The sequence below is a fragment of the Pteropus medius genome, unplaced genomic scaffold (genome assembly GCF_902729225.1).
Source record: "Pteropus medius unplaced genomic scaffold, Ma_sr-lr_union100, whole genome shotgun sequence".
NCBI classification, from domain to species: Eukaryota; Metazoa; Chordata; class Mammalia; order Chiroptera; family Pteropodidae; genus Pteropus; species Pteropus medius.
The window spans coordinates 7,861,661-7,884,522 of NW_024349225.1; the positions used below are offsets into that span (position 1 = coordinate 7,861,661).

Here is a 22,862-nt window from a genome sequence, read left to right on the forward strand (position 1 = left end):
CTTCTATATTCTTCTTGAAAGAGTCTGTGTATATGCAAGATATAAAACTGTAAGCCTAATATTAGGCAATTGTAAAGTCTCAATCTGAAGAATTTTAATACTTATGAAGCAATAATTCAGGCCCTGCCACATTAAAAACTTCTTTAGCTGACATTACAATTATTCTTTAAAGGATAGCCTAGTACTTTCATGATATTTTCAAGAACTTAGCCATTATGCTGAGATTCAATGGCAGTAAGCTTCTTAAGGGGTAAGCACTTAGGAATACAAATCTCGAAGAGAAGGAAGGGTGTGCTTGGGAGTATGATAGTTCAGAATTGCAGAAAATGTTTCCTAGTTATTAGCCATGCCGTAAACAAAACTGCACTAACTTATAATTCTAATTTATATGGAATCTAAGGGAAGCCCTCCATCTAGTAAATCTCTCCTTAGTTTTCTGAGCTAAATTCCCTATTTTTACAACTCTTACCATCCATATTACCTTCCTCTAACTTCTCAATGTTTTCATAAAGTAACTTCTAGTATTAAACATACTACAACTAGATGGTCTAGCTACCTAGATATATATGAGGGATATGACTTCTCACATCTGAAAGCTACAAGTGTAGTTCATTTACTGTATCTATGATCAAACAGAATCCAAAAGTTTTTTATATGAACTGCTATGATTATATATTTCTCCATCCTATATTATATTTTAAAAATCTACAGAACTTTTTTATTTAAATCATTTAATAAAATGTTGACTAAAATGAATCATTATGGCACTACTCTAGAGATCTTTCTGGCTGACATATCCATTAACAAACATTTTTGAGCAATGCTATTCAATCTAACAGTATTTCATTTAGCTTTCAATGGCTCATTATCTACAGTAGTGCTTTTAAATTCTGGACCCCACCCCAGATCAATTAAATCAAAATCTCTGGGAGTGAGCCTAGATATATTTGTAAAAACTCCTCAGTTAATTCTAATGTGTAGTTAGGCTGAAGACTACTGACCTAGAGAATGAAGTCCAACATCGGTCTGATTTCTAAGGTCCTGAACATGATCTTTACTTCTAAATTTTGTTTCCCACTACTTTCCAACATGAACTTCCTGGTATGGCCACTGTATCTTAACCACTTTTAAATTCTAAACATCTTTGTAAGTTACACTCTCGGTTCCCATCTCTATATGTGTGACTGTGTAAATGTCTATTTTCTCCAGATCTGTTAGCAGACCTATCTTCTACGTGGACGATAATGTAGTATAATGGTAAGGGCACAGAATTTGGAATTAGAGCTAGATTAAAACCCTAGCTTTACCACATTTGAGCTATGTGTCTCTGGATATCATCAATCTCATTGAAACTGTTTCCTCATCTGTAAAACAGGTAATAATATCCATATCTTGTTGCTTTGAGAATAAAATGAAAAATATGTATAAAGCTGAGTTCTTGGCACATAAATAGACACTTGAATATTTGAGGATTAAATTAATAAGTGTAGGAAGAACACGTTTGGATAGAAATTTTGGCTAAATGAAACAAAGAGCTTTCTACTACTTCGAGCACCTAGAGCCTAACAATGAAACCAAATGCGTTGAAAATTTTACATTTCCTATTACTGGAAGTGTTCGGTCGAAGCTGAATGATCTTCTCTGGTGGTGCCATGAGAAGGGATTCTTGTGATGAGTAGGAAGTTCCAACCAATTCTATAACGAACACTAAGCTGGCAGAACCTATGCAAGCAACAGGGAAGCAACCAGAGGCAGGGACTTTTAAGAGGCTATGCAGACAGCAGTGGCAAGAGGTCATAAGGGTACCACACAGCTTGATGGCAGTAGGAATGGAAAGGGACAAGCAAGTTTTATAAAAGAGAATCAATGGTATCTGGTGACGGAATGGAAGGAGAAAACAGAATGAGGAATCTACCAAAACCAGGTTTCCAGCCTGGTAGAATAAAGGAAGGCTGCTAGATCTTGGGAGAAAAGTTAAGTTTAGAGTACTCATTTAGGGGCCATCCAAATAGTACAATGAGTCACACTAATAAGTTGTGTGGCATGAAACATCATTCTGCTAAAAATAAAAAAATTCTTTATAAGAAGCAATAATAATTTCAGTAGCTAGAATTGTTTATCTAATGGTTCTTTGCTTACGAGGTATGGCTATCAATTTTTCTTTCATAGGCTTAATTTTTCTTATTTAGAAAAAAAGCTTTATTTTAATACTTTAATTCATTTTCATGTTTACTTCAATACTTATTATGATATTTACCAAGGGTTTGTTTAGATAGCCTCAGATTTTTTTTTAAGAGTTATGATAAAATGTGATACCAAACTAATACTGAAAAATCCTAATTCATTACTTTATTAACAACATTAAAAACATTTGAGGCTTCGCATCTACATTAGCCTTGACATTAAACTACTTCCCGTCTATCTAACCTCTAACTGTTTGATCAGACTGGCTTCCTGGGCTTTGAGTCTTTCCTTCTGCCTTTTTTTCTGTTCCTTCTTCAGCTGGTCCACGACAGATTTTCTTTTCCGTAGCTCATCCTTCAGAGCTCTGATCCTACCTTCGATATCACTCTGGTCCGAAGTAGTTTCTGAAGGAGATACAAAATCTTTAATTTAAATTTAAGAATAAAGTTAACTCAATAACTATTAATAAAAAGCAATGATGTAACACTCCATTTTTATAAAGTCAGTCTAACATTTAAAATTAAGAAATTTAAGTTTCTGAAAAAAAATTTGTGATCATTCCTTTCCCCTAAATTCTTTTTTTTTTTTTTTGGTGGGGTGGTCTTCCTATTTATTTTCACTTTCTAAGAGTACTATTTGAAATTGGAAATAAATCTCAAGGTACCCTGCCTTGGTTAGATAAACAGCTAGAAGTTGAAAACTTTTAGGTTAGTGAAATCTGGACATTCTGTAAGGAATTATTTCCTAGTAATAAGATAATCATATTTAGTTCATCTTCTCCTTCGTTCTTAAGAAATAATTTAATAGATTTTTAAGTCATATTAAAATTAAACTGGAATTTTATCATTTTAAACCGATTGTGGGTCATCAGCTGATGTCTTAATACCACATAAAAGGAGAGAGAAATTACAAAGAAATATACTCTGCTGTAACCTTTCTTTGGAAGCTCTTAAAATATTTTAAATAACTGAAATGAAGCTTGTTAAGTTTAATTTTCTTTCCAACAGTTCATATACATATATGCACCTACACAAAGCAGATATCCAGTCACAGCAAAATTATGAAAAAGGCGTTTCATCGTGTCACACAAGCATGCAATGAAAATAGATATTTAAAGATACTATTTCTCTGCACATAGAAATTATGTAAAATAAAAATTACTATTCCTTATACTTCCTCCTTGAATCACACAGTGGTGTCATTTCCAAGCACTAAAGTTGAGTAAGATATTTAATAGCCTTATAAGAGAAATATTATTGTATACAAATCTGAAAACTCAGATATACACATTATAGCATAAATAACCAGGCTGTCTTTCAGATACTCCAGATTAAATTGCCTAAGAACGAGTTACAAATTAACTTAAATGCAAAAAGAGTAGAGTCTTTTTTTCTTCCATGTGATCCAAATATCTGGATAAGAAATAATGAAATCTAAGTTCCTGTCATTTCTATGTCACAGATATAAGGTAACAAGGGACGTTATGCCCATTTTATACCAATAATGGCATCTTACTGACCCCTTAGCATGGACAAAGCTCAGTACTTATGATCAACACTCATAAAATGAAGTAATAATAAAAGGCCATTTTCAACTTTGGATCTACTGCTGGTAACTGGTACAGTGTTTGACCATTACTGATTTCTAGAATTGGTGTGAGTATTAAATAAGCTATATAATAATGCATATAGTGCAGTACCTGGATGACTATAAAAGCTCAATAAATGGTGGTAGTATTAATACTCACATAAAACAAACATTTTTATGTAGCAATATTTTGGGTAATGCATTTTCTTAGTTTCAAACTAAAAAAGGTGGTGGTGGGGAGAGAGCTCCCGAATACCTCTCTCGTGCTTTCTTTTAGTTTTTGAAGAAAATAATCAATTGGTTTCAGAGTTAAAAGGTTCTGAACCCTTAGTGGTAAGTTTTATAGTGTTTGGAAATCTCAGAGCTATTTTTCTAAAACTATTCTTACTTAAATATGTCTTACCGATAAAATAGTATCATATAAATATTATCATTAATCCTTGGGTGTAACTAATGTAAGGATGGTTAAGATATTATTCCACAGCACAATAATTGGGGGGAGAATTACAGAATGAGCTAAAAATTATAATTCTAAAATGAACTATAAACCCATACCTTTCATCTTCTAAAACTGCATTATTTTAGCTTGAAAAGCTTTATGTGCATCCAAAACTTGAGAAGTTACTTTGATAAAATTCTATAGAATACACTCCCACAGTTTAATTTCAACTTTGCCAAAAAAGATTATATTTAAAATTAATATATTTTAGAAATTGCATATGCCAGCAGTGATTTTTCTAATAGAAATATTTTTATTATTTATGGTTATGAAGATTTAAGAGTAGTTGATGAGAAACTTGGAGTTTTTAGATGAAAGACCTTGGGAAATGTTTATATTTTTAAATACTAAAGAAATCAAAAGCACACAAATGAAGGGTAATTAGAGACTAAATAAAAGTCTATGAGAGTGAATGGGAATACATTATACATCTGCCCAAATCAAATATTACTAAATAGTATTTACCATCAGTAACATCTAAGGGAATCTCTAGAAATTGTTTTTTTACCCAAGTAACTCTCTAGATGAATATTTTGACTTTATGGAATTCTCTCCTACAGGTTGAGAGCTGGGGAGAGGGGAGGTAGCAGGTAAATAATATTTCAGTTTGCTGAAACCTGTCAAGACAGAATAACCTGATGGACAGAATAACAACCAAAAATTTTTGATTGTTTGAAACATGCTGACTATATTAATTTGGTTGATAAACTATCATTTAAGTAAGAAAGGTATTATATATTCCCATGAGATTGAAATTTACCACTTCCATATATACTACATGTAATGATGTCATCATGAATAGGTAGTGGCATTTATAATTCAGAAATCTCAGAGCTGTTTTTCTAAAATGATTCTTAAATTTGTCTTTACTAATAAAATAGCATCTTATAAACAATATAATTAATCCTTGGGTGTAACTCATGCAAGGATGGTTAAGATATTATTCCACTGCTACAGATGGAAAATATTATCCAATATGGGAGAGAAACTTGAAGAAAGTCCCCAGTAAGAAACAGAGCCAAGATAAGAATCCATGTTTCCAAGTATCGAGTGTATGTTTACTGACATATTACTCCACTGGCAATAACTTTTCACCAGAGTATATGAAAGCAAATATATAACAATATTAATAACTTGCAAGAGATAAATATGATAGATAACATTCTTCAACTGGCTTGATCCAGTCAGTCATTGCATTTTGAAGTATTTATTCCTACTGAAATATTCAACAAGAATATTATATGAAGATGTTTACTACAGCATTATTTGCAATTTTCAAAATTCTGAGAATATCTAAATGACTACCACTAGAGACACAGTTAAATAAATTACGGTATTTCTACTCTTTAAGATATTATTCAGTTATTAAAAAAATAAGGGCGATCTATAAATATGGGTTTGAGGAAAACCCAATGATTTACTATTGTTTGAAACACTGAAAATAAAGAGGGTAAAAGATAAGATCAAAGTTCAAAAAAAGAATTCTTTGCTTTTCCTTTACTTAAATGCCTACTCTCAAAAGAAAACTAAAAATGAGCTCAAACAACACACACTCACTGTGGCATTAATGTTTCTCAGAAACCTACTTAAACTGAGCATTGTCTATCTAGACAAGCTTCCCAAGATCAACTAACTCCTTGAAGTCTTCCAGAGTGGAGGCTGTTCATTCTTTCATAATCTATATATTATAGAGATCTAGAGTAGGCTAGAAATTATGAGAAAATAGACAATGCTCCCCATTGCTATTTGCAGTCTACTCTCTACTTTTCTTCCTTTGAGACTTATGCTATCCTGCTCTACCACCTCTCGTTTCTCCTCATGGTCGTCATTAATTCATTAAAAAAATATTTAATAAATACCAACCATATGCAATGCAAAGTACCTACTAGGTCCTGTTGCTGCAAAACATAGACTCTGCTTTCCAAAAGTCTCTATGTTCTAGTAGGGAAGGCCTGCTGGCTAAAGTCTGGTTACCATTTATGTGCTATCTGGTATAACAAGTTGAAGCACACAGCACTATGGGAACACATAAGCAGTGCCTGACAAAGAAAAAAATTCTACAAATGCCTGATGAATAAATGGCTGCCCATTAACACCAGAGTATATAACAGTTTGTCATATTTTGTGTAATTAGGGACATAATTAGTTATCAATGAAAAGCTAAGAATTATGCGATTTAATCTTGGCAAGAAAAATGGCTTAACAATGTAACAGAGGATAACATCATGCTAGCATATGGTTAGACAAAGCTCATTAAAGAGAAATTCAAATACAGTACAAAGTGAAAAAAACTCATTATTATTAGTCTTACCTGACTGTGTCATAGATAATGACTCATCTGACCAACTATAACAGTGTTGATGGGACTTCACAAGTAGACGACATTGTCCTCCAGTCCTATGACTTCCTTTGCTAGACTCCTGCTTTGACACAGATGTGCAGCTTTTGGGAGGTGACTGTTTAAACAGAAAACCAAATGAGAACTGTTCTGTGATACAGTTGTGAATGCTATTTAAAACTTGAGATACTAACCAATTAAAGATAATATATACAAGGAATTTTAAATAACTCTCACATAAAAAAATAGTTTATACAAGCCCGATACCATCTGATCTTGGAAGCTAACAGGGTCAGGCCTGGTTAGTACTTGGATGGGAGACCACTTAGGAAGGCATAAAAAATAAAAAAATAAGAGATTGAGAGCTGACAAGGTCCTTGCAATCTGTGAGGTCAACCTAAGGTTGCCTTGCCTAAAAAAAAATAGTTTACAAATTATACAAAGGATAAGAGCTCAATTTTTGAAAGGTATGGAAAAATATATAAAAACATGATTTAAGAATGTTTATAATAAACTAAGAGTGGCTAATGTATAAGTGATATTTATTCCTTTATTCTTTTTAATTTTAAAAATACTAAACTGGGGATGAAGATATCTCTTCAACATAGTGATTTTGTTTCCTTCAGATATATACCCAGAAGTGGGAATACTGGATCATACAGTAGTTTTCCATCAACAGATGAATTGAATGAATAAAGAAAATGTGGTATATCATTTGTGACAAATGGATAGACCTTGAGGGCATTATGCTAAGTGAAACAGAGAGAGAAAGACAAATACTATATGATCTCACTTTTATGTGGAATCTGAAAGAAACCAAACTCACAGAAAAAGAGATCGCATTTGTGGTTACCAGAGGCGGGGGATGGGGAATAGGAGAACTGGGTGAAGGTGGTCATAGACACAAACCTCCAGTCACAAGGTAAACGCTGGGGCTGTAATGTACCACATAGCCGACCCTGCTGTGTGCCATATTTGGAAGTTGCTAAGACTGCGGATTCTAATCATAAGGAAAAAAAACTTTTTGCCTATGTGAGGTGATGGATGTTAACTAAGTGTGGTAATCACTTCAAAATATATGTGTGTCAAGTCATTTTATGCTGTACATCTTAAACTTATAGCGTTATATGTTAATTATATCTCAATAAAATCAACAGGACAAGTAATAACGAATGTTGGAGAGGATGCAGAGAAAAAGGAACCCTTATACACTGCTGGTAGGACTGCAAATTGGTACAGCCTCTATGGAAAACAGTATGGAGGTTCCTCGAAAAACTAAGAATTGATCTACCATATGATCTAGCAATCCCTCTACTGGGAATTTACCCCAAAGACATGAAAACCCATATCCAAAAAGATATTTGCACACCGATGTTCATAGCAGCATTATTCACAGTGGCCAGGACATGGAAGCAACTGAAGTGTCCTATGATAGATGATTGGCTCAAGAAGCTGTGGTACATATATACGATGGAATACTACTCAACCAGAAGAGGTGAAATACTGCCATTTGTGACAACATGGATGGACCTTGAGATAATCATGCCAAGCGAAATAAGCCAGACAGAAAAAGTTAAAAATCACATGATATCACTTATATGTGGGATATAAACCTAAGAGCAACAAATGAGCAGGACAAACGAACAAAGACTCATGGACATGGACTATAGGCTAATAGTTACTAGTGGGGTAGGGGAAGAAGACGGGATAAAGGAGGTCAAATATAGAGTTTAGGGGGAGGGTGAAGTGGGTAAAGGGGATCAAATATATGGTAGCTGAAGGAAACTGGACTTGGGTGGTAAACACGCAATAGAATATACAGATGTCAAACTATAATGTACGCCTGAAAATTATATAATTGTGTTAACCAATTATCTCAATAAACTTAATATATTTTTTTTAAAAAGTGGTTTATAATGACGGTGAAAAATTTTTTTTTAATAAATACTAAATATGTATTACTTTTATGGAAGGACAAAAGGAAAAGGGGAAGGAAAGAAAAGAGAGCATAAGAAGACTGACCACAAGAGATTATTACAAAGGATATAATTTCTACACTGACATCAAGTGGAAGTGAAAATGCCTGATCTGACTCCTAGTTATCATCACTTCCTATCCCTGTGACTTTGGGCAAGTTCCCTAGCCCGCTAAGGTTCAGAGCGGGGCTTAAAACGGTATCTGTACAATTATTGTGAGGATAATAGACATAAAGTATTTAGCATACTAACTGGCACTCAATATTATTTCTTATTATAAAAATCACTTAAAGACACACTCATCAATAATGATGTTAGGTAAAATCTAATCAATTTTTAAGAAGTATTACAATAATAAGATTGTGTCAACAGGCACAGTTTGGTTGTAAATTATTGGAAGGTAGGAATTATGTTACAACTAAATTATCTATACAAAAAGCCTATTATCACGTAATAACCAAGAAATCACTAATGTGAAAATTAGAAGCTTTTTATAATATAAAAACTCTGTTTTCAAGTATGTGCATAAAGCACTGGAATATTTTGCAACATATCATAGAATAATAGTCTCTTCACTGAATAAAAAATGTTTTTCCTCCAAATTTTTCAGGTGCTACAACCCACAAGAATCTGACTGATTTTCCAATAGAGAAATGCAATTCTTTCTTCACATCCACAATAAAAATAAAGACTTTAAAACAAGGATATTCCACTCTGAACTTAGGTGGATACTCTTTTAAATATAGAGAGACTTACCAATGTGTTTACTGAATGTTTGATACTGTTATGTTAATTCCTTTACATACTTTATAAAATTAAGGTAAAAAACAGTTCTTTCTAGCTTAAATTTTACCAAACATGTTTTATTTATGAAGTATAGAATTAAGGATCTTCCTTAAAGAGATGAAACTATACTTTTATTCTGATTATGAGTTAGTTAAAGAGCAGTTATTAATTTATAGAAAAGGCACGCTGACGTTTTAAGCTCTTTTTGTTTCTATTATATGACAAAACAGAAGATTTTAATAAAAACTTATGTTTCCACGTATCTTTATCAAAGACTTCAGAAGTTCCCGTCTCCTTAAAATCAGTAGTCCTAATAGCATGTAATTTTATAACTTCTGCTAAAGCTAAAAATCATATGTTTATAAATCTTTAGGAGTCAATGAAAAGCTTTTTCTATTCAAATGTCATATACTGTATGTTAACAGCTATGGGTGGTAGTCAATGCTGTCACTAACAGCAGGACTATTACTGTTAATAGTATACTTTTTAGATAGGCTTTTCCTAAAGTTTTAAGATGCAAATATACATTAACTTACATGTTTACTAGGAGAAGTAGAAGATTCCAGTTCTTGTGAAAAAACCATGTCTTCAGTAAGTAGTATACTACGATCTGGACTCCCTGGCTGCTCCTGAACCACAGACGCGGATGGTATATATTCAATAGCAGGACTGCCCAGTTCTTCCGGAATAGAGCTTTCACTGGGTAGATGAGAGAAGGAAAGTACTGGAGATTCAGCTTCACTCACCATTTCTAGAAAGAGAGGGTAAAAACAAGAAAAAGTACACAATCTTGGTCAAGGGAAATGTATGACTCTTATGAAACTAGCATGATTTCACTAGCTGCATTTGGATATAATTTTTTAATACCATCGCTTTAATGGATCGCATTTACTATAAAGTCTGTCAGTCTAAGAATTCTGGCTGATGCCAACTAAGAAATCTATAACATATTATAGACGACCGAAGTGTTTGTGTAGACGTAGAGCAATCACAACTCATATATTTGTTTAGGAACGGAAATTGGTTCAACTGCTTTGGAAAAACAATTTGGTAGAATTTGAAAAATGTGAAAACACTCTATGATCTAGCAACTCCACTTCTAGGTATAAATTCTAGAGAAATCTTGCATATATGCAGGAGACATGTACATGGATCATTAGCAGGATTGTTAGAATAGTTAAAAACTGAAAGAAATGAAAATGTCTACTGACAGTAAAATAAATAAATTGTGGTATTTTTATACAATGAAATGCTATGTAGCAATAAAAATGAATGAAATAGAGCTGCATGTATCAACAGAGATACACCTTAAACTTTATTTGGCACTTTCAGAATTTGTAGCAACTCTTTTGCCTCTTGAATTTTCTGTCCATTATGGCCTCTGATCTTTCTAAGAAAACAGAAATACGCTTGACATTAAACGGAAAATTATTGACATTATGCTTTATGACATTATATATAATCCGCTGTTTTCCTTCTTTGTCTCTACAAGTATAACAGCCCGCAAAAATCAGGTTATATCACACTTTGGGACAGTACTGCTAATGTTTGATATACTCAATTCTAAACATCACTTAAAATTCTGGGCCTGAAATCTGTAACATAACTTTATTTAACATAAGAAATACCTACACCCCAAAGAATGTTTTAACTTTAATAATAAACGAGGATGACCTGACATTTAAAAAAGCACTAAAGGTGTATTTTTATATTGTGTAAGTGTAGCATGATCAGAATGGTTGAAGAAATTCTAAAAATCCTCAAGGACATTCACCTATTCCAAAACAGGATGTGGGTTAAATTTAAAACGGTTTAGAAAATGATTTAATTTTTATAAAGTAGGCAATGGAAGAATCTTCTACTTTTCTGCTTTACACTCAACATATACATTTTATTTTTGTTCAATAACAATGACATACTCATAAAAAAAGTTCAAACAATATAAAAATTGTATAAAGAAAAAAATGAAAGTCACCTATACTACTACCTCCTGAGAGGTCACCACTGAATTTTCTCCAATCTGTGAAAGACTTCATTTTGGAAGTCTTCATTTTTTTGCCTCTTCCCTTACATTATAAAAGTAGTGCAAGAATGTAGTAAAAAACAAACCAACAAACAGCCTTTCAACAGTTCGGAAGGACGTAAAGAGATTAGTTCACACACTCAATCTCCAACCATTTTCATCTGCCCAATTTTTGTACCTCAAAGGTGAACCAGTGGCAGTCAAGTATGGATGCTGTGTGCGTCTTCCTAACTTTCTACTATACTCTTTTACTTTTTTTAGGTTGTGGTAAAATACACATAACATTAAATTTACCATCTTAACCACTTTTAAGTGTACATTTCGGTGAAATTAAGCACATTCACACTGCTATGCAACCATCACCACCATCCATCTCCAGAACTCTTTTTTCTTCCCAAACTGAAACTCTGTACTCTTGAAATAGTAACTCTCTATTCCCTCTCCAAAGCCCTAGTAACAACCATTCCACTTTCTGTCTCCATGAATCTGACTACTCAAGGTACCTCATATAAGTGGAGTCATCCAATATTTATCCTTTTGAGACTGGTTTATTTCCCTTAGCATAATGTCTTCAAGACTCAACCATGTTGTAGCATGTGTCAGAATTTCTTTCTTTTTTAAAGCTGAATTATATTCCATTGTGTGTATGTACCACATTTTATTTATCCATTCATCTACTGACAGACACTTGGGTTGCTTTCATTTTCTGGCTACTGTGAATAACGCTGCTATAAATATGGGTGTACAAATCTCTCTTAAGAGAATTTGCTTTCAATCCTTTCAGTATATCCCCAGAAGTGGAACAGAGCTCTTTGTTCCACCTACAGACCAGCAGGTTTGATGAAGATTGTAAATGGCTTGAATGATGGCCTCCCAAAAGATATGTCTCATGTCTTAACACCCAGAACCTGTGAATGTAAACTTATCTAGAAAAAAGGTCTTTGCAGATGTAATTAAGGTAAGGATCTCATGATAAGGTCATCTAGATTATGTGGATAAGCCCTTAATCCAATGACAAGTTTCCTTAAGAGACAAATGAGAAGACAAACATGAAGACGACCACGTGAGATTAGAGTTATGCAGAAACAAGAAATGCCTATAGCATAGCCCCCAGAAGCTGGAAGAAGGAATGAAAGAACTGTACCCTGCAACCAACAGTCCTGCCAACACCTTGATTTTGTACTTCTGGTCTCTAGAAGTGAGAGAATAATTTTTTTTAAGCCACCGAATTTGTGGTAATTTATTATGGCTGACGTAGGAATTGAATACAGGTATGTAGTGGTATTTTTTTATGGCTTTTATGGCCCTGATACTAATGAAGTTGAACATCTTTTCATAGGTTTATTGACCATCTGGAGTTCACTTGTGAAATGTCTGCTCTTTTGCCTAATTTTTAAAACATGGTTGTCATTTTATCTTTTACTCCAAGAAATTGCTTACATATCATTGATACTATTTCTTTGTCAGTCAGATGTGTTGCAAATCTCTATCTTTTACTTTATGGTGTATTAATGAACAGAAATTCCTAATTTATTGAAGAAAAATTTATCAATCTTTCCCTTTATGGTTTTCACTTTGCATAACATGTTAAAAGAAAACTTGCCTTCCCTTGGTGTCATAAAGATATTCTAATTTTATTTTCTAAAAGTTTTATAGTTTTATAATGTCACATTTAGGTCTTTTTTTGCCCCTTGAGGTTAATCTTTTTTTATTGTTATATAAGGATCCAATTTCATTTTTCCCTCTCACAAAAATGTATTGGAGAGTCCCTCCTTTCTTCACTACTCTGCAAAGTTACCTGTGTCAGAGTCAACTTTCCTAATATGCACAGGTCATTTTCTTGGGCTGTTTCATAGTCTATCTCTGTGCATATATCATATTGTTTAAATTATTATACTTTTCTAAGAAAGTCAATTCTAAGAAAGTCATTTCTTAGAAAACTATCTGCTCTAGGAAATGACTTCTTAGAAAGAATCTTGAGTCACAAAATGCTTTGGCATTCCTTAGTTATATGACTAAGCTGTATTCCCCACTTCCATGTTTAAAAAAAAAAATCAGTGTTTCAGCTGCTTTATCTATAAAATAGGGTCAATACCACTTATTTTGCATGGAGCTAAGCATTAGTACTAATTTAAGTAACTGGTACAGTGCATTGCATATACTCAATTAACAGTACTGATCATTCTCTAAACAAACAAACAAACAAATAGCTGGGTTTCTGATTTAAATGTCTTGAATCTATAAATAAGTTCAGGGAGAATATCTCTATGACATTGAGTCTACCTGTGAATATGGAAAAGCTTTCCATTTATTTTGGTATTCACTAATGTCTCAATAAAATTCTAAATTTTTCTCCATAAAGACCTTGTATGCTTTTTGTTAAATTTATTCCTAGGTACTTCATATTTTTTATTTGTATTATAAATGGTATCTCTTTTAAAAATTAGATTTTTCCAGCCAATTTCTATTGGCCTATAGACATGCACTTGAGTTTTGTTTATGAACTTTATATCTAGCAATCTTGCTAAACTCACTTGCTAATTCTAAAAACTGACATGTAAATGTTACATTTTCTATTGCATAGCCCTACCATCTGTAATAATAAAGAGGTTTTGCTTCTTCCTTTCGCTTTTTAGGTGAAAATAAGCATTCTGTCTTACTTCCAAATTCAAAGGGAAAGTTTTCTATGTTTTATCATTAAGTATGATGTCTGTTGTAGGTTTGGTTTTTTGTTTTTGTTAATGGGTATCCTACATCAGGTAAATAAAGTCTCTTCCACTGCTACTTTGATCTGAGATTTATTTATTACAAATGCTTTTTAGATTTTATCAAGTGCCTTTTCTGAACCCATTGAGATGTCATGTAATTTGTCTCCTTTAATTTAAGTAATTTACTACATTATCAACTTTTAAATATGTGTTAAACTCCACCTGGTCACGGAATAACCCATTTCCATGTCATGGAATTTTATCTGTTTTTCTAAGTTTTCAAATATATTAGCATAAAGTTATTCACGACAGTCTCAACTTTCCAATTTCTACAGAAATTTGTAGTAGATGTATCGCATCCTTCACCCTTAATCATTCACATTTTTAAAAGTAATGAAGGAAATCTTTCATTATGTTTGGCTTTAGTTTGCAGTCTGAACAGTTACTATTTATTACCTTTCTGTTCTGTTCTCTGGTCCTCCAGTTCTTTCTTAGGAGTTTTAGGTTTCATTAATTCTTTGTCCCAGGCAGCCAAGGCCTGTTTTTCCATTTGACGAATTTCTGCTTCCTCTGCATCTAAACGCCGCTTCCATTCTAGTAGCTCTTCTGCATGTTGTCGCCGCTGCATTAGTTTTTGCTCCCGCTTTGTCAGAAACCTATGGTCACACCAGGAAGAACAGTGAGAAAACAAATCCATAGGCAGGACTCTCTCTGAGAGAGCTATCACTCATTACCTTATCAACAAGCTGTGTGAAAAAGGACATACTACTCCTTCGAAAAAAGTTTGAGATAATAAAAGCTTTAATGAGTCGACTTATTCAGAAAATGAGAGAATCTTTAACTTGGAATTTTAAGAGTAGCAAAGGAAAAAGAGTAGTAAATTCAGGAAAGAAAATTCTTCAGAACATCTGGACAACCATGACTGATAACTCTTAACTTACACATTCATTTTTCATAGGTGATTCTTTTTCATAACAGAAAATATAAGGAATTTATTCTGAAGGCTCAGACCAAAAAACACACAAACCCAAAACAACAAAGACCAAAACAACAAAAAACAAACCCTGAAGCCCCCAAACAAGCAAGCAAACAAAAACATGTTCATGTCCCTTTTTGACTTTCATTTTCGGATTCAGTCTTGTTTTGCTTCAGGCATAGTGAGTTACCTAAGAGACGCAATGGCAGGTGATATAATCTGCTTTCCATGGAGAACACGGAGCACCAGTCAGATGCCTTATCCATAAAAACATAACTTTATTTACTGGAGTAAAAGGGTGCACCAAATGCCTCAAACTTCTCAATTTAACCTGACCTTTGAAATTAAATAGCCCAATATATCATAGCTCCAAAGGGTTAGGAGAAATTACTGATTTATGAAAACTTATCTGGGTAGTTAAAAAGGCACTACTAAACTCTCCTCAAATGTAGATGCCACGCTAAATAAAAGGTGGCTGCTCACATTACAGGGATTAGGTCTGCAGTGGTAGCTAATCAACAAAAATGCACCCACGCATCCAACAAACAAAAATGCGTAACAACTGTCACTCCACTTGTTGAACAATCAGCATGTCAAATTAACGTAGAAACAAAAAGGTATCGATATATGGGACATTTGACAAGAGGCCTCTAGGCTGTTAGGAAAAAAAAAAAGAAAAAAAAAGCAAACAAAACAATCAAAAAGAACAGAGCATGCTCTATCAAAGAGTGCACTGAAAAAGGTGCAGTTACCTGACCAACTGGTTGTAGATATACAGCTGGAATTTGGGATGAAGGTTGGGAAAACAGACACTGAGAGAGGCCCAGTGATGAGACGTAAAGACAGAGAAGAAGTAGTGAACAGGAGAGCAGTGTCTACAAAATAAGGAGGAAGATTTTAAAACCAAGAGATCAAGAGGCAGAAAAAATGAAAAAGGGAAAGCATAAGAGCCGAGTGAAGAACTTCTAATGTTTCCTGGATAACATTATAAGCTACTAAGATAAAGAAAGTGTTACATTCTGTGTGACATATAAAACATGTACTTTTTATAGCTTTTACCAATGATTTCTGAATAAACAGGCTTTTTTTTTCACATGTTGCTTAATCATCATCTATACTTTCAGGCAAATTTATTACAGCAATTCTACATTATGCATGTAATCCTGAGCAAATGATTTTTATATCTGTACCTTTTCATATATTTTAAGCTTGAAATTAAATAAAAAAGCACTGCATTTACTTTACTTAACCTTACCATCATGATATAGCTTAAAAGTAATTTAGAAAATCAATTTATGGTAAATATACCTTATCTATACAACATAAAATTTTCTGCTAACAAGACCTAGTGGAGATACCTTGCTTTATATTTAACAAAGGCCCACTTAAATAATCATATTGAAATATAATACCCATCCAACACAATATTAGGACACACAATTAAGAATAAGCTAAGCTAATTCCAGTAAATACTGCCAGCAGTTAAAAAAAAAAAAAAAGCATGCTGTGGACAGCTCCATCATAAGGTTAAAGGTAAGAAAATTACATATGTTAAAGTTATAAAAGTAGCAAAACCCCACTAGTTCCTCTTCTTTTTAAACAGTAAATAGATCATTATACATATATATGAGAGGATAAATAAGTCTGGTAATAGTTTGGGAAGGTTAATTCTCTTTGACAGAGCATGCTCCTGTTCACATGCACACAACAACTTGTAGATCAAGGCAACATTTATTGCCTTGGAAGGGCAAGGAACAGTATCAGTATGTCACAGAAGTGAGAAAATCTAGGTATATATCCAGCCACTCATTTGGATTTTTAAAAGTAGAATCTTGCCTGCATGTATATTTTTAAATAAGAGATTATGTCAATGTCTGTTTCCCACATACAATTTAATACTTCACCTCCCCTTCATTTACTTACACACGCAAACACACACACACATCTGGACTGCCTTGATTTTCTGCACCAAAGTTCAAAAGAAAACAATTTTGCCAAATTTCAGGGAGACACTACAATCTTCCTTGCCATTCTTTGTGAATGTATAATAGTTATTTTGAAGCCAATTATCAAAATATTATGCAAAAACAAATGTACTTGGCAAAAGGTCCAAAAAAATCTATTCATAACATTCAAATATCACCCACCCTCTTAAGTGTATAACTGCTAAATGCATGCATGACCTAGTACAAAAAGTAGAATAATATTGGAGCATATGAAATAAACTGTAAAAAAATACAATTAAATTTTTTTTTGTCCTACTCAACAAAGAGGATAATTTCTCTATTAGAACAAATACTAATCTTTTATTTTTCATTTATTAAGATTAAGCATATTCAAAAGCTCTCAGTTAGAAATGAACAACAAAAGAATGGCTAACAGAAAAAGAAAAAAGTTTAAGAAAAGTTTAACTTAAAGTTAGAACTTCTTCTAACTTTAAGTTATAATAAATAAGGAACATATGTTCCTTATTTATTATACATACATTCTAGAAACAGCGTCCTTTAAAAGCTGAATAAAATAAAAGTGAGATTAAAAAAAGCAGTACTTGGGCACTAGAGTTAGCAATCTCTCAAGATGCTGCACAAGTAAGAAATAAAATTTGTGAATGCTGGAGATATAAATACCTACTAGTAGAAAACGCTACCAATATACTTTATGGTTGGTGTCAAGGCGTACCCCCAACAAGGCCTCTGATGGTAACAGAACACTGGACTAGGATTAGATATGCAACAGATTGAATTTAGTATGGAAATTGTTATGTTCCTATAATGTTTAATTTTAAGAAATTCATGTATAGTTAATTCATTTTTAAAGTCACACTTTCACTCTCTAAACTTAGGCTATGCAGCTATTCAACCCCAGCAATCAGCCAATGGGCACTTTCCTGTTTCAATACATATTATTTCGAAGGGTCAGTTTCCACTTAGACAACTTTAAGTCGTCTATGCAGATTTTTGAAAAATCTGAGACTGAAAGCAGATACGACAATTTAACTCAAATGTTTTAGCTAGCTGAAGTCCAGAGAGCAGAGTTCTAGTTCTAGTGGTGCCATTATGCTATGTGTGTGACTTGGGACAAGTTACATAATCTCTGTGGGAGATTTTGTAAATTTCTTCCCATAAAACTAAGGGACTATACTCAATGACTTCCCTTCCTGTTCCAGCGTTTTAGGATTCCTTCTTCCTCCATCTAAGCACCCCTTCACACTTTTTTTTAAATACTCAACAAAATTCTAAAACATGTGAAATATAATGAGAACTCTTTTTTTCCTCACTGAGCTAATATAATTGTAGACTGCTCCAACAGATTATAAAACCATGCTATAACTTGAAAGAGAAAAATTAAGATCTAAATTTTAAGTGAAACTTTTCGTTATACAACCATTTGGTTCTGAAAGATATTAAATGAAACAAACAAAAATCGAATACCCTAAATCATTTTAAAATTATTTCCGGATCTATGGTTCTTTAATACTATATTGTTTTAAGTAAAAATGAAATATGCTTTAAATTTTAAAATGGATTCTTTCGAGTCCTTAAGAATTCTTAATGATATTCAAAAGGAAGATAAATGAAAATATGGATAGTACTGACCTAAATTGCAATCTAGCATTTTTTCCTATGGCAAAATCTATTACTTAAAATAATCTAATAATTTGAATATACTTAAATAAACAAAACAATACAGGCACATTATTCCTAATCTAGAAAGTAAAGAAAATAAAAATACATTAACAGACTATCAGGATTTATTTAGCTACTATGCTTAGTCTAGAACCTTCTCTAAGAAAATTAAATTTCTAATTTAAGGCAATATTTAAAACATTCTTTAAAACTCTAATTAAAAAGTCTGTAATGAAATATCAAAAGCCTTCCCTTGCAAATCCTTAACTTTTTAAATTCAGATTAATGGTGAAGATTTCAATACTGATCAATCAATACCATAAATATTTTTAGACAGAACTATGTTATACAATATTTGTCATTTAACTTTTTGATTAAAGCCAAATAAGTTAATTTGCTCATAACTGGGAACATTTTTAAATATTTAAAATATTTAAAAGAAATGTTTCAGAAGTTTTGTGACTATAGGCTTCTTTTTCCATGCTACCTCGACCTGAATGATCAAACCAAACAATAACTATGTGTATTTCTTCTTCTTTTTACACTATAAACTACTTTCTAATTCAAAAGTATGTTTAATTCTGAATACTCATCCATGAAAATTTCCTTGATACACTCTTTTCAATAATTTCTTCCTCTTCTGAACTTCCTTAGCAACTGATTTAAATACACTTCTCTAAAGGAACCTGATACTTGCTCTTTTTTCTACCTGCTCTTTGAGGGCAGGGTTTATGTTAGATTCCTCCTCATCTCCTTCAGAACAAATAACAGTGCCCGGTAGCAAAGGCGCAAATGATTTTGTTATTAGGTGTCTACTGTAGCCAATGACTACAAAATTAACTATTTATTTAGTGAACTGGCCTTCCAACATTGTAAAAAAAGATTTCTAAAGTTTTTGTGATATAAATGGTATTTAAAAACTAGTTTTCAAATTACTTTGCTCTAGAGAGCAAAATTTGTTGCATAATAATAACCTTCCTTTTTAATGCATTGGTAATTTTTGGAAAATACTCCAGTTCATCCCCAAATTTCAGCACCATCACCCAAACCTTAAACTAATTTCTTTGCTACTACTATCTGTACGTCATCCCAAACACAAACTGCACTGCTTCAAAGAACAAATCAAGAAGTCACTGAATGCTTAAAGGCCCATTCTCTCTGACGACTTCTCAAAATTTTACTGCAATAGTTGATAAAGGAAGGGAGAACAATACTAAAAAATTTCTAAGTGTTTAATATTTTAGATTCTGAGAAAACAATTAACAAAACAAATAAATTTCACCTTGAATTGGTCAAGCTTTAACCAAATCTGAAATAAGCACCACATAAATTGACTAATCTCAGACAACGATTAGCCGTTCTTTCTAAGGCTGTGATTAAAGTTATTAGATTATCATTCATAGACACCAGCAATGAAGATCTTACTGATATAGATGAGCAAAGGATCAATGAAGTCATTACCCTGAAGCTATCTTTCCTCCAACATTTACCACTCAAAGACATTTGGAGACAGATATAAAATGTCAAATCAATTACGAAAATTCATGAGAGATTATCTTGAATTCAAAGACCCCTGGAGCAACAGAGCATGCCTATACAAGATACTGGAAAATTTTATCAGGAAAAGAAGAAAGCATTTTTAGTCCGAATTTCAATAAATTCCTATTTGAAAAAGTCTTAATTAGTCTATTCCATGGAAATCATCCAAAAGGAATATTCACGCATTAGTGAATATTTGGTTACATCCTCTTATATTTTTTATTTTTTAAATTTGTATTTTTTTAAACTTATTTTCATAATCAATTTAGGTATTTTTAAGTTATGAAATGTCAGTATTGTTACTGAAATGTAATTTCAATTAAGCGATGACGTGCCAATGTATAACGATGCACCTATATTGTAAATAAGATTTGACTTACAACTGCTTGACTGTTCAGAAACTAAAACATCATTTGCAATGACATGGATGGACCTAGAGGTTACTATGCTGATTGAAATAAGTCAGACATAGAAAAATAAAAACCATATGATTTCATTCATATGTGGAATCTAAGGAACAAAAAGAACAAACTAATTAAAAACAAACTCACAAATATAGTGGACAATTTGGTGACAGACAGAGGGGAGGGGGTTGGGAGGGTTAAAGTAGTACAAATTAGTAGTTGATGATAGATGGTCATGGGGATTGGGGGCACGGCAGAAGGAATGCAGTTAGCATTAATATGATGGCTTGGTGGAGGGCCAGGGGAGGGAGGGAGTAACTAGGGGGATCGTTTTATGAACTATATAGATGTCTAACCAATGTACTGTATACTTGAAACTAATTAAAATTAATTAATTTTTAAAAAAGAAACTAAAACATAGGTTGATGCCACATATAAATATAGAGCATTGTTAAATTTGGTGATGTGTGGTACACTGCCAATGGATATTAAGAGACAACTTTTTAAGTTCAATCTGTGGTCCAAATTTCTAACCTAAAATAAAATGGCAGTCAACAAAAATCTGTAATGGGGCTCTCTTCCATATTTAAAGAAGGTAGGGGTTTATAAAGTCAAAGAAAGGGTCCACAAGTAGCTAATCTGCAAGCATATTTAATTAAATGTACACGCAAAAGAGTAAGCTCTCACGTAAACGTCATTTTACATGGTCAAAGCCACTGTACAACTAAGCTACATCTAAGTAGGAGTAGCTTTCTTTAAAAGAGCCTTTAAAAACATAACACTTAGAAATGTTTTAGAAGAATGGTAGAATGCCAAATCATTCAACGTCCCAGGAGAATTTCAGTCTTTCTGGTTTTAACTGAGCAATCCACACTTTCTCACAAAGCTAAATTTCACTCTTCTATTTGATACTGAATAAGGCTGACAGCTGTAGAGAGATCTTACGATATACCATTAATTGCTCCCCCAAGTCAGTAGACATGTCCTCAGATGTCAGAGAAGGTACAAACTTCACACTTACTCATAACTTTTAATAAAAGAAGAAAATATCATCACAGGTATATGTGCAAATACCACTTCAGTTTTTAAGTATTAAAACTAGAAAATTTGTTTTATAAATAAGATCTATAGTTAATTGACTTCTAGACTGATTTAACAGTTCTGCTAAAATGCTACTGAATCCATAAAATACTATGTTGTATCAATCTAATTGAATGAATTACATTAAAAGTATTATTTGTTGCTACTACTTTCAATGTAAACAGGAGATATTTATAAAAATGAATTACTTTTCATCCATGCGACTTCTCATTTTCTTCAGTTTCTGCATAATGCTGCTAGTTTCACTGCTGGAGATTGAAATGGGGGAGGGACTGCGGGTCTCTAAGTCAGCTGGACCAGGACTGATTGCTTTATTATCTTTTGTATCGTCATCACTATGAGAATCCTGCAAACAGAAGGGAATAAAGTGTTAAAATTTTACTGGAATTTAAGATCTCAAAGTGATCATAAACACTGTCACTTCAAAATTACACTGTCACTTCAAAATTAAGTGTATCTTCAAAACAGTATTTGTAAAGTAGCTGAAATTAAGGTATTACTTAAAGGACAAAATTATATCACACATTTAAAAATGGCTAAAATGTAAATTTTACGTTATGTATATTTTACACATATTTATATATAATCACAAAGTGTAATAATTTTTTTAAGATGTAAAAAAAAATCAAAAACTTCTGCTACTAGTAATCTAGTATCTAACTATCCTAATTTTAAAAAACTGAACCACTCAAAAGAAATATAAAATTACAGCTATCATAACTATATAAAACATATATGTACAGACACAAAGAATGAAGGAGACACATAACTTATTTTCATTAGGCTGACAGATGGATCTTTTTTCTTTAAGTCTTTCTTATACAGAACAATATTTTCACAAATTAAAAAGCTTATAATGAAAACATTTAGAAACCACTGGTTTTATCAATACATTATTTCTAATGATCAAAAGTAAAACTTTAATGGCTTAGTAAGACTTTCCCATAAACTGTCGATTATTCTCTCAAGTTTTCAGAAAGATGGGTAGGAACAATCATGGCTGTTTCCATTTTGTGAACAATACAAAGCAGAGCTCTTCTCCTTCCCTTTCTCCTTCTGGAATAATTCAGTCCTAAAATTTTAGATGAAACAGAACAAGATGGAGAAAGACAAAG

At 32.6% G+C, this 22,862-nt stretch overlaps 1 protein-coding gene across 4 annotated transcripts in view; it reads right to left on the reverse strand.

The window, feature by feature from the left end:
- CEP350 (centrosomal protein 350) overlaps window positions 1-22,862 on the reverse strand; it is a 111,170-nt gene that overhangs the window by 18,451 nt on the left and 69,857 nt on the right. For all 4 annotated transcript variants that reach the window (XM_039881356.1, XM_039881355.1, XM_039881354.1 and 1 more), the window contains exons 27-31: window positions 21,936-22,093; window positions 14,558-14,757; window positions 9,907-10,121; window positions 6,582-6,726; window positions 2,428-2,588 (exon numbers count right to left, since the gene is read on the reverse strand). In XM_039881356.1, the coding sequence (XP_039737290.1) occupies window positions 2,428-2,588; window positions 6,582-6,726; window positions 9,907-10,121; window positions 14,558-14,757; window positions 21,936-22,093 (879 nt within the window). The remainder of the gene's footprint in view (window positions 1-2,427; window positions 2,589-6,581; window positions 6,727-9,906; window positions 10,122-14,557; window positions 14,758-21,935; window positions 22,094-22,862) is intronic.